Raw genomic sequence first — 25,524 nt, 5'->3', positions numbered from 1 at the left:
GTTTAGCAGGGAGTGGATGAATTTTGATCGATGTATGAGCTGGCTGGTTGTACACAAGTTGATCTGTTGATTAGCTTGTGTACAAACAGCCTGTCAGGTTTTTCCTGAATGATCAGTGCTGCTGGTTATAGCCAGCAACACTGATCATTTGTATGCTGTCCATGGGGAAAGACTCCTCACTGTCAGAAGACAATACCACAGCAGGAGGGATCCCTCCTCCACCTCGAATGTGTGGATGGGGCAATCAGATCCTTTTTTTTTTTTATTTTTTTATTTTTCAACCCGTTGGCTGAACAAAAAAAAAGATCAGTGTATGGGCTGCCTAAATATTTGTTCATAATTTTTATTTTTAAAGTGGAGCTCCAGTCTCCGCTGAAAAACTGTAGCTGCTGCCTTTTTAAAAAAAAAAAACAGCGGTGTGTTCGCACCAGCCGGGTTCACCAGCTGTCCTTTCTCCCCAGGTGCCCACTGCGCATGCGTAAGTAGTGCTGTGCATTGTGAATGGTCCTGTAGTCTTCTGGGACCTGCCGTGTGTCCCAAAAGACTACAGGGAGGGAGGGGGGAGGACAACTTCCGCTATTGATCATCTAGGTGGTTGAAGTGGGTACCTGTCAGACTCTGCTAGCCCCCCCGGAACATGCAAACTCCTTGCAGATAGTGCCGTGCTTGGGAATCAAACTGACGACGTGCTGCCAGGTGGAATGACATAATTTCTTTGCACAAGAATCCATTCATTCCTGTAGACCCAGCTTTTCTTTCCTGCAATAAAGATCCTGCCTGCGCACAATTTTTTTTTTTTTTTTTACAGTTTTAAGCTCCATTTTAACCACTTAAGGACCGCTTTCCCACAATGCCCATGCAGGCAAAGCAACGTACTGGTATGTCGCTCCCTGCTTCCGAGTTTAGGCCATGCACATGCACACTACTGATTGTACACAGCGGGAGTCTGCCAGCAAGTCCCAGCCAATGATTCGTGATACATTGGCCTAGGACTTGCTGAAAGACCTAGTTCCCCCCAAGAGTAAGTTAGTGTCAATTTGCCTGCCACACTATCGCCGTCCCATTATAGGTCACAGATCACTGCCATTAGTTGTATAAAAAAAAAAATTCCAGTATATATGCCATCGTTTGTAGACGCTATAACTATCGTGCAAACCAATACACTTATTGGGATTTTTTATTAAAAATTTTTGTCCAAAATTTATAAAGAAATTAGATTTTTTTTATTGGATATGTTTTATTGCAGAAAGTAAAACATATTATTAATATATTATTCTAAATCCCAAATTTTAGGTCTTTTTTCATTTTATATATCACAAAAAAAATAAAAAAAACTCAGTGGTGATCAAATACCACCAAAATAAAGCTCTACTTGTGTGAAAAGATAATTTGGGTACAGCGTTGCATGATTGCTCAATTACCAGTTAAAGTAGCACAGTGCTAAATAGCAAAAAATGGCCTGGTCATGAAGAGGGTAAAAGAAATGATTAAGAAGCAGTTTGTCATAATTTCTATCTATGCATTTATTCTTACTATAATAAAGAGAATGTACAAAACCATTAGCCCTGGTTCACACTGATGTGAATTGTCATGCAATTTGACCATTCAAATCGCATGACACATTGCAAGCAATGATCGGCAATGGAACTGTTTGAATCAGTGCAGGGCTGCTGTTAGAAACCACGCAGCCCCATACAGCCAACCTGACAGCTCCCCCTCCATCTGAAAAAAACCCCCAACACATTTTACGATGTTTCAGCTATGAATGAACACAGTGAGTGATCGGTATCTATCACTCATTGTGTTCATTCAGGAAAGGAAGGGGCTGGTACATGTGACATAATTACCGGACCTTTCCGCCTGTGGGGGCACACAGGTGGGCCTGGGTAGCAGAGGGAAACATATTGTGCACAGGGAGGGTGGTGGATGCAGTGGGGGGCAATTGCTGGAACTGATCCCCTGTATGGCTCTTTGCAGCAGAGGGAGAGAAGAAGCCAGCTTTCAGCTGCTGCAGAGAGAGCCATACAGGGGATAATTTCCAGTAATTGCCCCCTGCCATGCAGATAACCTTCCCTCCCACATCCAATTCACCAAGCTGCCTGGGCCCCCCTTCTGTCCTGGGCCCCATACAGGAGGACTGGTGGTACCCCCTTATCCACGGCCCTGAATCAGTTTGACTCCGACCGAACCGATTAGAAAAGTAGTTCCTGCACTATTCCCAATTTGGGGTGCGACTTGCGTAGACATCTGTGCATGAAGTCGCACAGATGTCTATGAAGCCGCACTGCCATGTGACTTTGAAATAGTGCGACTTCAAGTGAAGTCGCTTGATTTTAAAGTTGGATCCAGTGTGAACCAGGGTTTATAGATTTCCTTTTAATTTAGGCTTCGCCCCCGGTTCACATCTATGCGGTCGTGCGGGCCGCGTTTTGCACGGGTACGAGAGCCCATTCATTAGAATGGACTTCCGTGCTCGTGACACGCAGGGAAGAAGTCATGCACTTCTTTTGAGAATGCAGCCCGCACAGGAACCTCGGTTCCCAGTACGGTTGTGTTTTCCAGTGCAGGCGGCGTGCCATTAGAATTAATGGCACTCGCCCACGGGTCCGCATTTCTCTGTGCGGGTGGTGCGGCTGCATGGATTTTCGTGCGGATCCGCAGCGGCACCACCCACATAGATGTGAACCTAGGGTAAATGTATAAAGGTGTCCATAAGTGGAAAACAAAATTAGGAAGAGAGGTGAAACATTCTGAAGGTTGGTGCTGTGCTGTCTAACCGTGCTGCTTCATGGCACTGACCCATAACTGTTCTTACAGTAAATAGTTCGATCAGGAAGGAATTTTTTTCCCTGCAGGAGCAAATTGGATCATGCTTTGCTGGTTTTTTTTTCCCTTCCTCTGGATCAACTGTGGGTATAGGATTATAACTTTTTTTTTTTTTTTTTTTTTAATGGTTGAACTGGATGGACTTTTGTCTTTTTTTTTCAGCCAGACTAACTATGTAACTACAAACCTGCTCTCCATTAGTGTGCAGAGGGACGTGGATGGATGGTTCTGGCACGCAGGGCCCCGCCAGGCTCTGGGGATCACATTGCCATGGTGCGGCTTGTTGATCTTAATTACTGATTTAGTTTCCAGGAACAGTGACAGTGTTGACATGGTCTCAGCAATTCATGCTCTGATTTAATTACACAATTCTGTCCATGGAGCTGTCATAAAGATCTGTATTGTCTGTGTATCCTTTACACATTTCTCACAACTATTGGGCTGTAATGTGAAGAAGGTAATATTCAAATATTGCTTCCTTGTAGAGAATGAAGCTTAACAAGCTGCCTACATTGTTGTGTGTGCTGTACGGCTCATTGTCTCATTCACTGATGATGTTGGTTTTTAATACCATGGTGATCCTGGGGTCATGGCTTCTGTGATCTCACCTGGGTAATGGGACTCTGCAGTTTATGGCATCCATGCTCATTCAAAGCGATGAGCAAACTGTTGGCTCTATATAAATCCTCTATAATAATAATTTCTTGGATACCATACAGTACTGCAGCACTGTCCGCTGTGGAAATTTGGAAGGAGAAACAAAAAATTATCCTTCCCCATAATTGTCAGGTGAGATAGTATTTTTCCTATACTGACCGTAAAGTGAAACTAAAGTCAGAGATACTTACCTTGGCTCTAGCAGTCCGGCATCTGTGAGGTCCCTTGCTGGAGCTGTTATCTTCTTTTTGGCTTCTTCTGGGTGTTGGTATTCCATGCCATCCATTTTGATGGGATGGCATAACTCCCACGCATGCGCAGGAGTTTAGTCATCCCAGCGCACAGGCAGCATGGTGGAATGTATACGGAGCTGTGCATGGGCAGCTCATTGTACATTCTAAAGCTGGCCATGCATGGATCGAAACTCGACAGGAACCAACTGAATTTCGAGCCATACATGGCTACTCCCATTTGAGAGGAGGTGATTTAACGATCGACACCTCCTGAACTGGACTGTCTTTATTTCCTTGCTCCATCAGTATTTGCAGCCAATCGACTGCAGCAATGATCATTGTATTCTGGCAGCGGAGCGGTATAAGATACAATAGAGCAGCAGGGGGAATCGTGATTGTTTTTGCTTTTTGTTTTTTTTGATCAGCTGCCTAGCCAATGAAAAAAAAATGGATCCATCTACGGCCAGCTTTAGAAAGACTGTGGGCAGGCAGGTAGGTTTTATTTTATTGCATAAGAGTCATTGTATGTCTTTTCTGCAATAAAAAGCTTTCCTGCTTGACAGTTTAAAAAATCCCGTATATATGCCATTGTTTGTGGACGCTATAACTTTCATGCAAACCAATTAATAAACGCTTACTAGGTTTTTTTTTTTTTTTATTACCAAAGACATAGCAGAATACATTTGACCTCAATTTATCACGATTTTTTTTTTTCATTTACCGAATTTGCCGGCATATAAGACGACTGGGCGTATAAGACGACCCCCAACATTTCCACTCAAAATATAGAGTTTGTTATATACTCGCCGTATAAGACTACCCCCCCTTCCGCACACCTTCCACACACCAAATAAAACGTAAAAGAACATCAGATTTGATTTCAACATCTTAATTTATATTCGCAGTATACCCCTGTGTGCATTTATTGTTACCGGTTTCACATGAGTGCCATTAGTATTAGTGCCACTACAGTACCTGTCATTGTCACCATTGTACGCGACCGCAGCGCCTCCGGCCAGTCCCTGCATCTCCCTGTAATTGGCACTAGTGCGCATGTGCGAGCTCTGCATAGACAAGGGGCGGGCCGGAGCGCCGCTGCTTCCCGCCGAGCAGAAAAGGCTGGCACCCCTGTATCGCTGCTGATGCTCGCCGCAGCCACGCTGATGACCCGCTGCGGCCGCACTGGATGGTATGTAGAATGAGGTGGGCGGGCGGGCATCGGGAGGCCACTATGGCAGCTATATCTATCCCAACTGAAGTGCACCCGGCGTATAAGACGACCCCCCCACTTGGAGGCATGTTTTTCAGGGCAAAAAAGTCGTCTTATACGCCGGCAAATACGGTATATTGGATATGTTTTATAGCAGAAAGTAAAAAAATATTGTATTCTATATATATAATTTTTTTTTTTTTTGCTGAATAGCCAGAGAGTGTTTACTTTACATTTTTCTGTATCCAGCAGCAGTGGTTCCAGCAAGTGATGCAGGGGAAAGATAAGAGGTTTGAAAGACGAATGGATAAGGAAATGTATCCTGGGGAAAATACTGAACAGTAAGGTGGTTACAGTCCTTTACAGTGGAACTTTACCCATAACAAATTGATAAAAAATAATGTTCTTTAGCAAGGAATATACATTACACATTATTAATCCTGCTACCAAGATTAGTGTGTGCTATAAATTGCCTCCAGCATTGCTCCTGTTTCTTCTGGTTGGAGGCTGCCATTTTGCTTAAGCCCAGAGCCCCTGAAAAGCAGTAAATCATAAAGCGGAACTAAACCCGTGAATTTAAGGCCTCATGCACACTGACAATACTTTTTAACTACCCTAGACTTGTAAAAGTGTGTACCGCGTTTACCCACGTCAAGCGTTTGGACGTTAATTTAATTGGCCAGAATAAATCATTTATTCTGGCTATTGAAGAAAATTAACTCCCAAGTGCAGCTAGCGCTAACACGCATTTCGATGCGTTTAAGCGCATCAAACGTTTTTCAGCCAAAACATGCTGCTCATTTACAGGTTGACTGAGCTACAATAGACAGGTGATGATAATAATAATTAGTACTGAAATGTAACCTACAGCTGTGTCTAGCTGTGATTTTTTTTTCTATCTGGCAATAGAACTTGAGTGATGCTTCTTGTAGAAGTGTGGGATTATTCTGAACATTGTATACAAAGCTTCCCCATTATTGGATTGGGTTCTAGCTTGGACCAATATACAGTGGGTAAATAAAATACTGACACAAGGGGGGATCCTTTTTCCAACTCAGTGATTCTGCTTTTTAATTTTTTTTCTTCTACATGTTGGTGTTCTATCTTTCACTTGGATGCAATAAGTAGTGGTACACAGATATGAAAATCCTGGTACCAAAACCAAAATTTCAGGATGCACTTGGCCGAAATCCGAAACTGAAAAATTAACAGTTTTTAAAAATTAATATATTTCTCAAAAGCATTGTTTTTTAAAAAAAATACACTCTAATGATTAAAAAACCCCCCACAATATATGCCCCAATTTGTTTGTAAAACATGAAAGATGATGTTACACCGAGTAAATACTGTAGATACCCAACATGTCATGCATTAAATTTGTGCACGCTCGTGGAATTGTGTCGAATTACGGTAAAAATCTCCATGAATGACGCTTTAACAATTTCTACAGGTTAGCAGTGTAAAGTTACAGAGGAGGTCTAGTGCTAGAATGATTGCTCTTGCTCTGACGTTCGTGGCGATACCTCACATGTGTGGTTTGAAAACCGTTTACATATGTGGGAATGGCCTACGTATGCGTTCACCACTACATGCAAGCACAGGGGGGCGTGGGCACTTTAAACTTTTTTTTTATGTATTTAAATTAATTTTTTTTTCCACTGTCCCTTTAAAAACAAATTTTAATCACTTTTATTCCTATCACAAGGAATGCATGTATCCCTTGTGATAGAAATAATTAGTGACCGGTCCTCTTTATGGAGAGATGGGGGGTCAATAAGACACCACATCTCTTCTCTACAATGTAAAGCATTGGATCAAAAAAAGCATTGATCTAGTGCTGTAAAAAAAATAGCCTTGTTTACAAGGTGCCGGAACCAGAAGTGACATCACTCCGATCCTCCAAGAAGATAGATGAGTGGAGGCCATCTTTCCTTCACTTATCTCTATGCCCAGCGCCGGGATCGTTCGATGGTTTCTCAGGTAAGGCTGAGTGGCGGCGGGGGGCGGGCAACGGCGACGGGGCTGGATTATTTTCGTCACCTGTATCGGTGCTTATTTTCATATTGGCCAATGGCCGATAGGGGTGTTCTCGGCCGAAACGTTTCGGCCACCGAAATTTCAGTGCATCCCTAGTTATATTAAATACAGCTGGATAAAAATAACTGTATCTGTCCTCATTCCAGGCTGAAAATCAACAAAATTTATATTTTAAAGGGGGGGGTGATTCTTTTCTATACCCACTGTAAGTATGTATGTGCCATATGGGATCCCCATGGAATCTAAACACCACTACTCCACTGATCACCACTAGCTTCCGGGTCCTGTGTCAAGTGGCTGCCCTGCTGCATTGCAAAAACAGGGAGTTGCTCATTTGGCACAGGTACCATTCAGCAGGCACTTTGTATTTTCTTAATGAATGCAAAGCAGGGTGGAAAGGCAGGATGATGATGTCACAATCTCCACCTTGTCCAATCAGGGAACTCTTTGCATTCATTGAGTACATGCAAAGCGTTCCCTGAATGGTGCTTGTGCCGAGTGAGTGACCTCTTGTGTCCAGTAAGCAGCAGGCCAGCCTCTCCATACAGGACCTGGAAGCAAGTGGGGATCACTGGATAGCGGTGCCTATTACAGGGATTTCCAGCTTCTAGAGCAGTGGTTCTCAACCTTCCTAATGTCGCGACCCTTTAATACAGTTCCTCATGTTGTGGTGACCCCCAACCATAAAATTATTTACCCAGTAATTATAATTCATGAAGTGTCATTTTACCTCCAATACTGCTGCTTTCAACACAGTAGCTGCTTTCAACACAGTAGCTGCTTTTAACACAGTAGCTGCTTTTAACACAGTAGCTGCTTTCAACACAGTAGCTGCTTTTAACACAGTAGCTGCTTTTAACACAGTAGCTGCTTTTAACACAGTAGCTGCTTTTAACACAGTAGCTGCTTTTAACAGAGTAGCTGCTTTTAACAGAGTAGCTGCTTTTAACAGAGTAGCTGCTTTTAACAGAGTAGCTGCTTTTAACAGAGTAGCTGCTTTTAACAGAGTAGCTGCTTTTAACAGAGTAGCTGCTTTTAACAGAGTAGCTGCTTTCTACACAGCAGCTGCTTTCTACACAGCAGCTGCTTTCTACACAGCAGCTGCTCTTTGCACATCGGAAATATGTGTTTTTTTCCGATGGTCTTAGGCGACCCCTGTGAAAGCAGCCCACAGGTTGAGAACCACTGTTCTAGAGGGATCCTACAGGTATGGTATATGGTACATTTAATCATTTATGAATCTGAAGCTCATTTAATCTTTTATAGCCACCTTGAGTTCATCTTTAAAACAGCCAATTGTATGAAGAAGTGGCTTTATCTGTTCAGATTCTCCAACATATGATGCGTGATTGAACTGACAGGTTACACTTTTTAGTAAATCAGAGCCAGGTTCACTTCATGTTGGTAAATCAGACCTATAGGGGTTGAATTACTAAAGCTGGAGAGCGCAACATCTGGTGCAACTCTGCATAGAAACCAATCGGCTTCCAGGTTTTATTGTCAAAGCTCAATTAAACAAGCTGAAGTTAGAAGCTGATTGGCTACCATGTAGAGCTGCACCAGATTTTGCACGCTCCAGATTTTGCACGCTCCAGTTTTAGTAAATCTCCCTCATAGTTGGTAAGGTTGTGTGGTTCTGTATATTGGATGCTTTCCTTGGCAGGTTTTTTCAGATCTCATTCTAACTAATATGTTCCTTGTAATAACAAAATGTTGTGTGGAGGTTGGGATTGAGAGCGGTGGGCGAAGGATGAAGGGCGGTAGGCGATTGGATTTTGTGGAAGATTCTAGGAAAGGCCAGGTCTTTGTGGCTTTATAAATGGCACATTCATGGCTGGTAATGGAACTCTGAGCCTTTTGTACTCTGGGTACAGAATATACGACGCCACACCCTGACTTTACACACTGATACCACAAACTGTTGTACAAACACAGGAATGTATTTTTAGACTCGATTTAGTTTACAAAGGTTGTAATGAAGAGTTTGATGAGGATAGAGAAAGGTGGCGGAAGGTCCAGGTAACAAGGAGCATGACGTGACGTAGGTGTGAGCAGCATAATAGAAGGGTCAGTCATAGGGCACCTGATTTAAAGGGAACATTTAGTCTTTTTTATTTTTTTATTCATTTATTGTTTTACTATTTTGGATGCACATTTGGAAATGATCAGCATTTTACCGAAACCTAAGAATAAAGATTGACTATTTTACAGATTACCAGTCCTTAGATGTGGTGGCTGCATTTGTTTTCTTTATTTCAGGCTAAATATATTTAAGACAAGTACAAGAAAATACCTGTCGATCCTGCCAGAAATGCAGTGTCTTTGTAACTTCCTATACACTGAACAGGGTGGCTTCTCCATATAAAATGTGAATGAGTGTTGTCACCCAAGGAGAAGAAGTGTGTAAATGGAATATTCACCAGGTAAAAGTGAAGAATAAAAAGCCTGAAAAAAAATCCCAAATGCAGCCACCACATCTAAGGGCAGTGTTTGGCCTAAAATACACTTTAGGCCTCATGCACAGTGGGAGTTTAGCTCTGGTGCATGAGACTTTGGCATTTTTCATGTTGGTGGAAGGCATTCATACACTGTCCATCCCTCTCTTTTTGTGCTTCACAGTACAAGTCCACTAGTCATGTCTGGCTGGTCTAAAACAATGTACTTCTTTAAATGGGAGATTTCATTTAAGCTCTTCTTGTTCATAAATTTGAACCTGATGTAGCACCCCTCCAAAACCCCAAAGGCAAGATGGCATCTCCTGAGGCCAGGGGTGGGCTAGCATTTCACCCCACGGCTGAGTCCATGGCTAAAATAGGGGGGCGGAGAAAGGATATTGGGTGGCGGTCACTTTTGTCATTTTAAAGTTTTATTACAAAAAGGTTAGGGAGGTGAAGGAGATTCCATCAACTCCAGATCTAGATCAATGTCCAGCTTCACAGTGTCAGAACCTTTAAGCCAAACCCGGCAACACTGTAAGCATGTTATCAAATTTCAGTGCGTCCTCCAAGTAAGTCACCTGGTCCCTCTGAGACACCAGCCTTCTTCCTGGCTCTCTCCAGCAAGGGGCCTCCGCTGGGTCTCTTTGGCACAGCTTCCTCCAGACAATCAGGACAGCTTTAGGACCACTTAAGCAATTGTTAGGCCCCAAACCGGGCTATGGGCCTGACAGCAGACCTTCATACAGCAGCACTTCCTTAGGCCTTCGTCCAGGGGTAGAGAGTGAGCACATGGCCAGTCCCAAATATTTATATCCTCCGCCAGCATGCACCAGTGGCCTAAACCACTTATTGGATTGGCTGAAGAAATATAAATATTCATCTCCTAAATTGTAACGAGCAGGGCCTTTTGTTTTCTCTTGTACCAAATTTGTATTGTAACTGTAATGTCTACCTTCATTTTGTAAAGTGCTGCGCAAACTGTTGGCACTATATAAATCCTGTATAATAATAATAATAACTTCGTTTGTGAAATCCCATACTATGACCAGTGATACCAGTGACTATATACTAGTAACAATGAGAAATCACAAGTCTACTTAAAGTGGTTGCAAAGGCTGAAGGTTTTTTACCTTCATGCATTCTCTGCATGAAGGTAAAAAACCTTCTGTGTGCTGTTGCCCCCAAAGCCCCCCCTAATACTCACCTGAGCCCCCTATCAATCCAGCGATGTGCATGAGAGCCTTGGCTGTCCCAGGACTCTTTCCTCATTGGCTGAGACAACAGCAGGAACCATTGGCTCCCACTGCTGTCAATGGCAGCCAGTGAGCCAATGAAGAGAGAGTGGTGTGCGGGGCCGAGCGGTGGCCAGGCTCAAGAGCGAGCACACACCAGTGCCCCCCATAGCAAGCGGTTTGCTATGGGGGGCATTGGTCAAGGGGGAGGTGCCAGGAGTGCTGGCGGGGGACCTGAGAAGAGGACGATCGGGGCTGCTCTGTGCAAAACCACTGCACAGAGAAGGTCAGTATAACATGGTTTTTTTTTTAATCTGGACCTTTAATACCACTTTAAAGCAGTTTTTTTTATTACCATGCAGTGAAGTTGTGCCCCCACTGCATGGATCATCTGCTTGTTTTTTTCTAGGGGTGAGGACTAAGCTCTTACACATTTGGCCTGCCAATCCTACAGAAAACTGCGCTCCCCCATGGTGCAGAGAAGAATGGGATCGGGGCTGCTCTGTGCAAAACCACTGCACAGAGCAGGTAAGTATAACGTTGTTGTTTTTTTTCTTTCTTTTTTTTTTTTTAAATCTGAACTTTTTATCGCACTTTAAAGCAGAACTCCAGTTAATTATTTTTTTTCTTACCATGCAGTGAGGCTGTGTCCTCAGTGCTTGGATCAGCTGCTTGTTTTTTTGGAGGGGTGAGGACTAAGCTCATACTCATTTGACCCACTGATCCTATGGAAAACCATAAAAAACAAAGAGAGAAAAGTTTTTACTTTTTAAATATTTTTTTTTCTAATTAAAGTATAGGAGGGAGGAAATTACAAAAATGATTAAAGTTCTGCTTTAAATAATTGCTTCATCCTTGTAGGAGAAATTTCCCCTTCCTGTTCTGGTGACAACAGTTCTTCTACAAATATCTAACTGTTAGAAGTATAGGAACCCCAAGAACAGCATTAAATGGTTTTAGTGAAGTTATGGTATACTTCAGCTATATGTAACTGGCTGTATAGATTTTCATTGGAATCAGCCCGTGTTGATTTACTGTTCCGGTGTACGGTTGCTGGCTTTGCTTGCGTTGACCGACTCTTGTGATGAAAACAAGCTGGTAAATGATCTGCTATGACAGCATGCATCAGGATTGTTAGGAACTTTTCAAGGTTAAGTGTGTTAATTTCCCCTGTAATTCAGAGATAAGAGCTGTAAATATTCTGCAATTAACACGTAAGTCTGCTGATAACCCAGCCGGAGACAAGGAAGGGACTATGCAGGAACTGTGCTGGGAGTGCGGCGAAATCATAGATTACATATTGTAAATACAGATGTGTATGCGTGTGTATATGTGTGTATGTGTGTGTATATGTGTGTATGTGTATGTATATATGTATATATATATATATATATACACACACACTCTATATTGCCAAAAGTATTTGGGACACCTGCTTTTACACACACACACACATGAATGGAATCCCAGTCTCAGTCTGTAGGGTTCAATATTGAGTTGGCCCCGCCCTCTGCAGCTATAACAGCTTCAACTCTTCTGGGAAGGCCGTCCACAAGGTTTAGGAGGGTGTCTATGGGAAGGTTTGACCATTCTTCCAGAAACATTTTTGAGGTCAGGCACTGATGTTGGACGAGAAGGCCTGGCTCGCAGTCTCCGCTCTAATTCATCCTAAAGGTGTTCTAAGGTCAGGACTCTGTGCAGGCCAGTCAAGTTCCTCCACCCCAAGCTCGCTCATCCATGTCTCTATGGACCTTGCTTTGTGCACTGGTGCGCAATCATGTTGGAAAAGCAAGGGGCCATCCCAAAACTGTTCCCACAAAGTTGGGAGCATGAAATTGTCCAAAATGTCTTAGCATGCTGAAGCCTTAAGAGTTCCCTTCACTGAAACTAAGGGAACAAGCCAAACCCCTGAAAAACTACCCCACACCATAATCCCCCCTCCACCAACCTTTACATTTGGCACAATGCAGTCAGGCAAGTACCTTTCTCCTGGCAACTGCCAAACCCAGACACACTCGTCGGATTGCCAGACAGAGAAGCATGATTGGTCACTCCAGAGAACACGTCTCCACTGTTCAATAGTCCAGTGGCAGCATGCTTTACACCACTGCATGCATTCTTTCACAAATGTTTGTAGAAGCAGGCTGCATGCCTAGCTGCTTGATTTTATACACCTGTCTGTGGCCATGGAGGTGGTTGGAACACCTGAATCCAATGATTTGGAGGGGTTTCCCAATACTTTTGGAAATATAATGTGTGTGTGTATATGTGTATGTATGTGTTTTTTTTTATTTATTTTTGCTAAAAAAAAATTAAAGGAACACTTTTTTAAATCAGAGTATAGCATCAAGTCAATTAAATTCCTGGGATTTTGATCTGGTCAGCAAAGTATCAGAGGGGTTTTTTAATTAGTTTCAGCTGCATTGATGTTAATGAAATTAACAGGTGCACTAGATGGGCAATGGTTTTTCAGGTGGAGGCCACTGACATTTTTTTCCCTATTCTTCTTTTCTGACTGTTTTTCACTAGTTTTGCATTTGGCTAGGGACAGTGTCACTACTGGTAGCATGAGGTGATACCTGGACCCTAAAGAGGTTGCACAGGCAGTCCAACTCCTTCAGGGTAGCACATCAATACGTGCCATTGCCAGAAGGTTTTCTGTGTCTCCCAGCACAGTCTCAAGAGCATGAAAGAGATTCCAGGAGACAGGCAGTTACTCTAGGAGAGCTGGATAGGGCTGTAGAAGGTCCTTAACCCATCAGCAGGACCGGTATCTGCTCCTGACATCCTCTAGTGAGTCCTGTGCTCAATGCCTGGCACCATAGAGCTCGATTAGCATTTGCCATTGAACACCAGAGTAGGTTCACCCTGAGCACATGTGACACGTGAAAGGGTCTGGAGAAGCCGCGGAGAACGTTATGCTGCCTGTAACATCGTTCAGCATTCAGAAAGGCATATCCATGGAGGGATGCACAGACCTCTACAGGCTAGACAATGGTACCCTGACTGCCATTAGGTATCGGGATAAAATCTTTGGATCGATTGTCAAACCCTACACTGGTGCAGTGGGTCCTGGGTTCCTCCTGGTGCACGACAATGCCCAGCCTCTTGTGGCGAGAGTATGCAGGCAGTTCCTGGAGGATGAAGGAATTGATACCATTGAATGGCCCCACTGAATGACTTACAGATAATATGGATATAAGTGGACCTTCAGATTACATGGATACAGACCTACAGATTATGTACAGTGAAGGAAATAAGTATTTCATTCCCTGCTGATTTTGAATGTTTGCCCACTCACAAAGCAATGATCAGTCTAAAAATCGAATGGCAGGCTATTCTGAGAGACAGAATAGCAGCAAAAAATTCAAAAGAAACCAGGTGTTTTTCATACAGGTGGTAAACTGAGATTAGAAGCAGTCTCTCAAAGGGAGTGCTGCTAATCTCATTTTGTTACCTGTATAAAAGACACCTGTCCACAGGAGCAATCAAACAATCAGATTCCAAACTCTCCACCATGGCAAAGACCAAAAAGCTGTCCAAGGATGTCAAGGAAAAGATTGTAGACTTACACAAGGCTGGACTGGGCTACCAAACTATCGCCAAGCAGCTTGGTGAGAAGGTGAAAACAGTTGGTGCAATCATTCGCAAATGGAAGAAACACAAAACAACTGTCAGTCTTCGTAGGTCTGGTGCACCATGCAAGATCTCACCTAGTGGAGTGTCAATGATCATGAGAACAGTGAGGAATCATCCCTGAACTACACGTGAGGATCTTGTCAATGATCTTCAGGCATCTGGGACCACAGTCACCAAGAAAACAATTGGTAACACACTACGCTGACAAGGATTCAAATCCTGCAGTGCCCGCTCAAGAAAGCACATGTCCAGGCCCGTCTGATGTTTGCCGCTGAACATCTGAATGAGAGGAGGACTGGTTGAAAGTGTTGTGGTCAGATGAGACCAAAATCAAGCTCTTTGGCATCAACTCAACTCGCCGTGTTTGGAGGAGGAGGAATGCTGCCTATGACCCCAAGAACACCATCCCAACTGTCAAACATGGTGGTGGAAACATTCTGCTTTGGGAGTGTTTTTCTGATAAGGGGACAGGACAACTACACCGCATCAAAGAGACGATGGATGGGGCAATGTGCCATCAAATTTTGGGTGAGAACCTTCTTCCCTCAGCCAGGGCATTGAAAATGGATTGTGGATGGGTGTTTCACCATGACAATGACCCAAAACACACAGCCAAGGCAACAAAGGAGTGGCTCAAGAAGAAACACATTAAGGTCCTGGAGTAGCCTAGCCAGTCTCCAGACCTTGATCCGATTGAAAATCTGTGGAGGGAGCTGAAAGTTTGAGTTGCCAAACGTCAGCTACCAAACCTTAATGACTTGGAGAGGATCTACCAAGAGGAGTGGGCCAAAATCCCTCCTGAGAGGTGTGCAAACCTGGTGGCCAACTACAGGAAACGTCTGACCTCTGTGATTGCCAAAAAGGGATTTGCCACCAAGTACTATGTCATGTTTTGTGAAGGGGATAAATACTTATTTCCCTCATGAACATGCAAATCAGGGCATAATTTGTTAGACATGCATTTCTTTTGAATTTTTTGTTGCTATTCTGTCTCTCAGTGTTACAATACACCTACCATTCGATTTTTAGACTGATCATTTCTTTGTGAGTGGGCAAACATTCAAAATCAGCAGGGGATCAAATACTTATTTCCTTCACTGTAGATACAGACTGACCTTCAGATTACATGAATACAGACTGACCTTCAGATTACATGGATACAGACTGACCTTCAGATTACATGGATACAGACTGACCTTCAGATTACATGGGTACAGACTGACCTTCAGATTACATGGGTACAGACTGACCTTCAGATTACATGGGTACAGACTGACCTTCAGATTACATGGATACAGACTGACCTTCAGATTACATGGGTACAGACTGACCTTCAGATTACATGGGTACAGACTGACCTTCAGATTACATGGGTACAGACTGACCTTCAGATTACATGGGTACAGACTGACCTTCAGATTACATGGGTACAGACTGACCTTCAGATTACATGGATACAGACTGACCTTCAGATTACATGGGTACAGACTGACCTTCAGATTACATGAATACAGACTGACCTTCAGATTGTATGGATACAGATGGACCTTCAGATTACATGAATACAGACTGACCTTCAGATTACTGAATACAGACTGACCTTCAGATTACATGAATACAGATGGACCTTCAGATTGTATGGATACAGATGAACCTTCAGATTGTATGGCTGCCATAGAGTTTGTGTTGCATTAGAATTTTGGAGCTGGAGTTATTTCAGTTTTTGGCCTTCATTTATTGAAACAATCACAAAATATACCAACATGTTCTGGGTCCTACAAACCGACTTCTTTAGGGTTTATAATTTAGAAGGGCATTCAAGAACTACTGAGTGATAAAGAATTGTAGATGTCTGTTCGTAAGGTGCTTGTATGTAACATTGTATACTGTCTCAGAAGAGTCTATATGATAAAGTAAAATATAGATAAATATAGAGCAGTAATGACACGCTAAGTACAGGAACCCATTGCAGCCAATCATATTTTGCTATACCATAGTCATAGAAATGTGGTTATTGAATGCCACACACTATCCCTGCCTTTTGCACAGCCTGGTTTTCAGGCCTCATTTACTGGAGGGAGCGGTAAAAACAACCATGGTTTTACAGACTTCCAACTGCCCACCTAGAAGATAACATACAGCCACTGGGTGTCTTACATATGTCATATCATAAGTTATTACCCATGTCGCAGTCAGTGGGCAGTGCTGCCACCAAACAAGTGAATGGGTCCATACCGGAATCATGAGCCAAAAGCTTGGCTAGCGGTTGCAGCTCAGTATTTACATAAAAAATCTCCATTCAACTGTCAAAATAATGAGGGGGGGGGGGGCATTTAGGAGGCCACAGTATCACTGCAGTCCACTATGGATTGCTTTTCAGAGGGGCAGTAGAGAGTGACACAGGTTAGTATGAGCCCTTAGAGTTATTTATGAAGACTTTTATGAACAAAGAAAAGCTAATCAGAGATCCACATCAATTTATTACTTTGGAATTTCCTGGTTGCTTGGGCAAGACATTGTTTTATATCTCTGGGGGTATGAATCAGCCTCACAGAATGACTCACAATTTTAGTCTCTTTGTATGTATAATATATTGGATGACCGTACGCTAAAAGTTAAACTTCTTTACTAACAGCATAAAGCAGGTACAAGAAGAAGAAATAAACTTTTTTTGCATATCATGCTAACCAGCACCTAATGACAGAGTCCTAGAGGATTTTACTTCCCCAACTTTTCATCTCGTCCAGTCAGAGAACGCCTTGTATTCATTGAAAAAATACAAGGAGTTCTATGGATAATGGAGGTGCCACCCTGTGGGCAGTATTCAGAACCCTTAAAGATTACAGCTTGCACTGTACGTAGTGCCATTTACTATAGTGGTTTACAGCATCTGGATTTCGGATATGCATATGTACATCAAGCCAATGTAAGTATGCAAAAAAAAAAAAGTTCAACTTTTAGCTGGAGTGTGGTCATTCATTATATTGTTTATATTGTACATACATGTTCAGCAAGAGCAAGACGTGGACCCAGCATGGGTGCAGGCAAAGGGGAACCAACCTGGACAGGTTTCCATCATGAATGCTGCTGCCAGACTCCTCCACCTCACCAGCCATTCAGTGTCAGCTACCCCTTTCTGCCAATCCCACCTTTGGCTACTGTTCATGCAATGAATACAACTCGAAATACTAACAACCTACAAAGTCATCCACAACGTCTCAAAATATCACCCAAACCTTTATCTTTGCTCCTCCCAAGACCTCCTGCTCTCCAGCCCCCTCATCACCTCTTCCCATGCTCGCCTCCAGGACTTCTCCAGAGCCTCTTCCAACCTCTAGAACTCCTCACCCCAACATGTCCAACTATCTCCAACTTTATCTGCCTTTAGGCGATCTGTGAGAATTCATCTTTTTAGAGTAGTCTATCCTGCCTCTAAGGGTTTGTTCACACTTGACTAAATCTCTAACTCTTCGCAAATGCTCCTATAGCTTTAGAATAGGCGTTAATGAGCTTTAGTATGGGCGTTAGACTGGCATTTTACAAGCATTAAAAACGCTCCCCAAACACCCTATGCACGGTTTTGAGGCATTTTTATAAGCGGTTTACAAGTGTTAAAACTGCAGCACAAATACCTATAATAGACTGGAATGTTACCGCGCCGCAACTACACTGCAAACGCCCGCCAGCACATTTGCGGAGCAGCATCATAGAAATGAATGGGAGGCTTTGAAAGGCTTCAAACTCCTCCAGACTCAATGTGAAGGTTCAATTTTTGAAGCGACGTTAACAATTCATGTTTTGAGAATATGAACGGCACTGTGTGTTTCCATAGTATTATTTGCATAGGTGTTTGAGGAGCATTAAAAACGCTTCTCAAATGCCTGCTTTCAATGCCAGTGTGAAGTAGACCTAACTAAAAAATTTAACTTTTACTTTCTTCATCAGCTCATCCCCCACAGTTGTATACAGGGGCGGACTGACAACTCATGGGGCCCCCGGGCAATAGGGGATCATGGGGCCCCTGTGTCCTTGCCCAAACTCAAAAAAGCCTATGAAAAAGGTACCAGGGGCATCTCATGGGGCCCCCTACTCACCCCCGGCCCTTGGGCAGTGCCCGAGTTTCCAAATGGTCAGTCCGCCCCTGGTTGTATATCTTTTGTATCACTTGACCCTCCCTTTTTATATTATAAGCTCTCATAAGCTGGGCCCTTTTTTTTTCTTCTTGTACTGAATTGTGTTGTAACTGTATTGTCTCCCTCCATTTAGTAAAGCTCTGCGCAAACTGTTGGCACTATGTAAATGCTGTATAATAATACTTTGTAAACAAACACAGGATTCACCAGCAACACTTACCAGCCAGCCTGCAAAACAACCAATTTGGCCCTGCCTAAAAGTTTGCATTAAAATCAAAGGGTTTTGTTTGCACACATACTGTGGCCCGAACTCTAAAATTTCCCGAGCTTCCATTGTAGGAGCACATATATCAATAGGATAGGTTAAGGACAGGTGTGCCTGGAGGAGGTACAGGAACGCACATGACACCCATCTATACCAAATGACAGCAAAGGCATCCAGTGTGTCCCTGCAAATTAGCCAACTGCACAAAAAATGGCAACCAGTCCAACCTATACCCAGCCTTAGCAGCAAGGTGCACATGGAAGGGCGATGCACGTCGTAAACAAACAAAGCATTTCCCAGCAAAACTTACCAGCCATAATAATACTTTGTACATTCTTACATATTGGATTCAGTCTTTGTGTTACAAGAATGTTCATGTGTGTTTCTTGTCTTTGTAGGTGAACCGGCTAAATATGACCAGAAATTCAAAGGTCCGATTAAAAAACGGTGAGTGAACTGCATGTGTCCATTGATGGATTTTCAGCCAGTTAAGGTTAATATGCAGACATTTGAGCCTGGTGAGCTTGGTCATGTTATTATCTATAGGTTATCTGAAGCATGTCTGGTAGGTGAGCTTACACCAGCCTTAGTGATATTAACGCAATCTTTTTTTTTTTTTTGTTTGTAAACAAAAATAGCAAACATGCCACTCTCACCTCCTCTGTGCAGTGGTATTGCACAGAGCAGCCCTGATCTTCTTCTTGGGTCCCTCACTGGAGTTCCTGGCCCCTCCCTCCTGCCTAGTGCCCCCAGAGCAAACAGTTTGCTATGGGGTCATTCAGGCAGGCTCGCTCCCAAGCCCGCTGCTCTGCTTGTTCATTCACAAACATAGCCACTGCTCGGCCCTACCCCCTCTCTGTCCTCATGGGCTTATTGACTGTGATCCAGCCAATGAGGAGGGAGAGTCTTTGGAGAGCCGATGCTCCCGTGCACATCGCTGGATCGCAATGGGGCTCAGGTAAGTATTGGGTGGGAGGGCTGGGGAAACTGCTGCACACATAAGGTTTTTTACCTTCATGCATAGAATGTATGAAGGTGAAAAACCTTCAGCCTTTAGGACTGCTTTTGGAGTCAGCTGTGTCTATACAGGGCAAAGCAACAGGTTCATGTTAATGTTCTCCCTCCCAAGCAGGAACATTCTTATCCATCCTTGACTCCTCCACCATTCCATTCAGCTGTCAAGGACTTACACAGCACTAAGGATTGGCTGCCGGCACCCGTGTGACGGTGGTGGGCTAATTGCCAAACTCCAGTGCTATCACATAACAGAGGGGGAAGTAAATCTGCCTATACACCAGTAGACGTTTGTTCAAGAATTGTCAATTTTGGAATGTGCATTTGATTTTCTAACTATTAGTGAGGTCAAATTTACTTTAATTTTTGACAGTAGTAATGAGAATATTTGTAGGATTGGGATGGAATGAGCCAACAGAATTCTAGCTGTGAATGAGTTTTTCATTATAGAAAAATTGTACTTAAGCTGGCCATACATTATGCAATTTTCTTGATCAATTTCCTTTAGAATTGTAGTGCAAGGGCCTGACTGCATACAAATTGAAAGAGTTTAGGTTTAACCTCAAATTAAATGGTTTTGGTAAATGTAAAGGAACATTTTACAAGAAAATCGTACAATGTATGGTGAGTCTTTATTATAAAAAACATGTTTAATACATCTCGGATTCCATTCAGATCAGTTTGAAGGAAAGTCTACAAATATTGGAACAAATCTAGCTGTGTATGGCCAGCTTAACTTTCATGCTGTTTCATACCTGGATGTTAACCCCTTAACGCCTAAGGGTAACACAAATCTAAATGCCTAAGCACAATTTTGCAACGTTGACATGTGTTAGTAAAACCGTACATATCACAACCGCTTTGTACATCCAGGTGAATTATACCTTTTTTTTTTTTTCTTTTTTTTTTCTTATCAGGACAAATTGGGCTTTCATTTGGTGGTAAATGGTAATGGATATCTCCTGTTTTTTTTATTATCAAAGGAAAACTGGCCCAAAATAGTAAAAAAAATATATTTTTTTTAATTTAGCTGTGTGTTTCTTGTTACTACCATAACCTACCACCAAAGAACAACCCAAAATAAATTCTCCAGCTCTTGACAATCGCAGCGATACCATATATGTGTATGTTATTTATTGTTTGTACCCGTAGTACAGCCCAGAAACAATAGTGCACATTGTTGTTTGTCTTTATTTTATTTATTTTTTTACCTAAAATACACTAACATTGATACTAACTGACACCAATTTTTTTTTTTAAATCCTGATCTTTGATCCTGACCTTTTGACATTTGACCCAGACCTTGACCCAAACACTTACCTTGGCACTGAACTAGATCAAACCTTCATCTAGGTATTTTTCTTTATTTTTTATTTTTTAATATTTATTTATCTTTTTATTTTTTTTTACAAACATTTGTTTCCCCTTCTATGCCAGGAGTTGGAGAGATACAATGTATCTCTCTCCTCCATTCATAGAGAGAGAAAAAAAAAAACAAGGGGGCCGGGCTGTATAGTGACTGATCACTGTGATAGCCAATTAGAGGCTATCACAGCGATCGTGTGACCCGGAATCGGGCGTCCCGGGTCCCGATCGTTAGAACGGGACCCGGGGCTCTCAGTGACACCACAGTCTTTGTGCTGGGAGCATGCCGTGCGGCGCGCTCCCAGAACAAAGACAGGTACGCAAATATGTGGCCCCACGAAAAAAAGCCCAGTTCTGTGAGGCCGCATATTTGTGTGACATCGACGTCAAGGGGTTAAATTAAGCAATGTTACTCAGTGCAGCCCAACACAAATGTGAATGATCCCTTATAACCTATTACTGCCTGCTTAGCCCTAAGCTGTTTTTGCAGCTTCAGAAGTTCAGGGCCATATAAGTCAGGCAAAGTTGTTTTCTTTCTTTCTTAACCACCTCCCGTCCGTAACGTATATAAACGGCCGGACGGTGGCACTGCAGGGTCGGGTGGCCGTTTATAAACGGCCTCCCTGCACCCTGCTTGTGCGCGCTCCCTGGGCACAGTGAAACACTGATCGTCGGACGGGACCTCTGTACGAGGTCCCGATCATGTGATCACTGATTGGCCAATCAGTGATCACATGCAAAAGTAGTAAGCAAGATGTCACTTGTGACATCATTGCTTACTACGTATGAAATCTGTGAATGATCACAGAGGTCACATGGTACAAGGCTATTCACAACAGCCTTGTACCATGTGACAAGCTGTGACCAATCACAGCTCAATCAGTAGTTCTCAATGGCTGCAAGAATGCAGACAGAGAGAAAGAGAAATGATAGCTTTTACATCCTATATGGGTGTAAAAGCAATCCGTGTTAAAAAAAAAAAAAAAAAAAAATCTTCATCACCCCCCACAAGTAGTACAATGTCACCATGGTGACACTGTACTCCTAGGGTGACAGTATGTAAAAAAAAAAATGTTTAAAAACTATAATTTTTGGTTATAAACTAATTTGGCTTATTTTTTTTTTACTAAAAAGATAACGGAATAAATTTTGGCCAAGATTTATGATGAAATATTATTTATTTGCAAAATTTTATAAGAAAAACACTTTTTTTCTAAATTTTTGGACATTTTCATTTACATAGCAAAAAAAATAAAAATCTCAGCGGTGAATAAATACCACCAAAATAAAGTTTTATCTGTCTCAAAAAAATGGTAAAAAATTCATATGGGTACAGCGTTGCATGACCACGCAATTGTCATTCAAAATGTGATAGCTCTGAAAGCTGAAAATTGCCCTGGACAGGAAGGGGCTAAAAGGGGGAAAATTGCCCTGGACAGGAAGTGGTTAACACATACACGGACACAGGCACAATTTTAGTTTTTTTCAGGTATTTACCAAAACATATTCAAGCTATAGTTATATAATGGATATGTGACTGCTTAAATAGTTTCTCCAATGTGCCATGCTCCCCCCTTCATGTGTGCACTCACCAAATTTATTTGCCTCCATTCTCATGGTTGGCAAATGCGCATATATATATATATATATATATATATATATATATATATATATATATGATTCAAATTCTCCAATATATTATTGTCTCTGATGGTAACTCTCCACAAACATCACATAATAGAAAAAAGATAAGAGACCCGACATGGTGCAGTATCATTTAATCTCTACCCAAGAATCTCACTTACAAGATAATGGAATAAATCAAGACCAAAGATATGAAAATATCCATGTATCTGTAGTATCAGAGAGGGAAGACCGCACAATGCTCTCACCACTGCTGGTCCTCGCTCTCGGACACTCCCGCGTCACTTCCGGTTCCAATGTTCGTCACTTCCGGTTGCTGCGTTTGCCGCTGCTGCGTTTCGTCACTTCTGGACTTAATCATAAGGAGTGGCTATGCGGTGCAGCTTCACACTTTTATAGTGTGTACGATCGACTCACAGACATAATTGGTTGCCACGATCCGTCATTACTATTTGCCTTATATGCCCTTAACCTGGAGGAAGTCCTCCACCATTGATACCATAGTGAAGGGCAAACAACATTGGAACTCAACATTGGCAATGCTGCAGTGGCTGCACATGCAGCAGAGGGACATCAATGAGTACCTGTGTGAGTATGGCACAAGGACAGGCTCAGGGGAGCTTGGCTTCTTTTTGCCATGCCAGTGGCTGCTGATTAAAGATGCATGCAGTGTCCAGTCACCTTTTGAGGAAGCCACAAGGATGGTGAGCCACAACACTACATGTATCAGTGACAATATTCCTCTAGTCTTACTGTTGGAGCACATGCTGCGTGGAATCATGGACAGAGCACTTGAGGCAGAACAGCGGGAGGAAGACGAGGACTTCCTTTTCTCTCAAGGCTTCTTTATGCAGATGCCAATCCTTCAGGGCATAATAAACAGAAGGAGGAGGAGGATTGTGGCAGCATGGAAGTAGAGGATAACATACAGCAGTCTTCAAGGGATGGTTTTCAGTCCCCAGAAACCCAGCCAGGAATAGTACGTGGTTGGGAGGAGGTAGTTCCTGACAATGTCATCCTCAGTGACCCAGAGGTCCCAGAATTCCATGCCTCATCAAACTTACACTGCATGAGCTCCCTCAATTTGCAAAGCCTGCGAAAAGACCCGAGGATTCGTGGTATGGAGGAGAGAGATCCCTACTGGTTGGCAACCCATCTTGATCCACATTACAATTGTAAATTTGCGGAGCTCATCCTGCCTTTGCAGAAGAAGCAGAGGATGAAACTTCTCGAGAACGCCTTAAAGAAAATTTTCTAACACCTTTCCAGACACTGGGAGGTTACCATTTCCTGGACAACGTCAAAGGAAGAGCAATGGAGAATGCGACCAGCTGATTGATGCCTTTCAATTTTTTAGTCCTCAGCGCCCAGGGCTGTTTGGTTAAAGCACCCATTGGCAGCATCTGTATCATATGGTGCAAAGTTATGTAGAAGCAAAGCAGACTTGGAGACCTGTCCAACTGAGGATCCACTGGGTTTCTGGGTCTTGAGGATGGATCACTGGCCACAACTTGCTCAATATGCAATTGAGCTACTGGCCTGTCCTACATCCAGCATGCTTTCCGATTCAGTGCTGCTGGAGGTTTTGCTGGGAGAATTTGTTGCTGGGGGGGTATATCGCTGCTGGCAAATTCTGTTCAAATTACATAGCACCACAAAATGATACTTGGCTCTGTATTCTCTAAAAGGAGCAGTACTGGGAGGTGGATACAAGGGAAGGTGCTTGCAGGTGGGTGGGGGTAGGGTTGGGGAGTTAGGTGAAGACAAGTAGAGACTCAGAAGGGGGGAGTTCCTGCACCTATTCTCAGAGAGAAAAAAGCCCTGCATAAGACTGTGTGTTGTTGTGGCATTACATTGCGTATGTTCTGGTTTGCTGTTCTGACCTGTTGCCTCCTTGTTTCTCCATTCAGGAGCTGCACTGACATCATATGCTGTATCCTGTTCATGATATTCATTCTGGGTTACATAGCAGTTGGGATAATAGGTAAGTGAATATGTGTAGATCCTATGGGTCATTTCTACCTGCTTCCACTTACCACTCTGTGGGATGATTTTGGCAAAGATAATAAAAGACTTGCTTCAGTTAAATGTGAGAATTAAACTTTGAGAATTATACATGCTTGCTAAGTACTTCATATGGGCATTTCTGTAATTCTACTTTCCAATCCACTACGTTTGTCTGCGGTCTGGTTTTATGAAAACCTCTGCTTGTGGCTCAGGAGAATTGTTCCCAAACATACCCGTTTCAGGTTCCACATTGTCTTCTATACAGAAAGCCTCATGTTAAAGCTGGCGCACACAGCGGATTTCGACTGATTTTCTGATGTACCGGATGAAATTCCCTCGGTGGGGGGAGTGGGACTGTCGTCCATTCTCCCGCCTGGCATCCCTTGATTACATAATTGAAAAATTGTTGGCTAAGAAGCCAATTGTTTGCCGTTCATCCAGTTTTTTGGAAGCACTGTTAAGGTATTTTGACAGCTGGTGGGGCTGGCTGTATTAATACAATAGCCGCAGTGGGATATGCATCCATCCACACTTTGTAACACGGACAGAGGCTGAACAGAGAAATCTGTGTATGGCCAGCTAAAGAACGTCTCACAGCCACCAGTGAGATACAAACCTGCTTTGGAAATTCAAATATGATTTTCAACAAAGAAATCAGAGAAAAAAGGAAATTACATAGTATGGACCTGAGAAAATACACTCCTCATGACCAGGGCTGCTGTGATAAATCACAGGTCCCCATACAGCCAACCTGACAGGACCCCCCAAATATACACTGTTTACTATGCTTCAGGTATGAATGAACAAGTGAGTAATTAATGCCA

General features: G+C 42.8%; 1 protein-coding gene across 1 annotated transcript in view; it reads left to right on the top strand.

Annotated features, from left to right (window-relative positions):
* Nucleotides 1-25,524, top strand: part of SLC44A4 (solute carrier family 44 member 4) — a 124,684-nt gene that overhangs the window by 40,590 nt on the left and 58,570 nt on the right. Inside the window, exons 2-3 of the mRNA XM_089693402.1 lie at nucleotides 19,069-19,117; nucleotides 24,604-24,677. Coding sequence (XP_089549528.1) covers nucleotides 19,069-19,117; nucleotides 24,604-24,677 — 123 coding nt within the window. The remainder of the gene's footprint in view (nucleotides 1-19,068; nucleotides 19,118-24,603; nucleotides 24,678-25,524) is intronic.

The sequence above is a fragment of the Staurois parvus genome, unplaced genomic scaffold (genome assembly GCF_062004578.1).
Source record: "Staurois parvus isolate SC_StPar_1 unplaced genomic scaffold, SC_StPar_1.0 ptg000631l, whole genome shotgun sequence".
NCBI lineage: Eukaryota > Metazoa > Chordata > Amphibia > Anura > Ranidae > Staurois > Staurois parvus.
The sequence above is the reverse complement of the archived record's forward strand: the minus strand, read 5'-3'. Positions and strand labels throughout refer to the sequence as shown.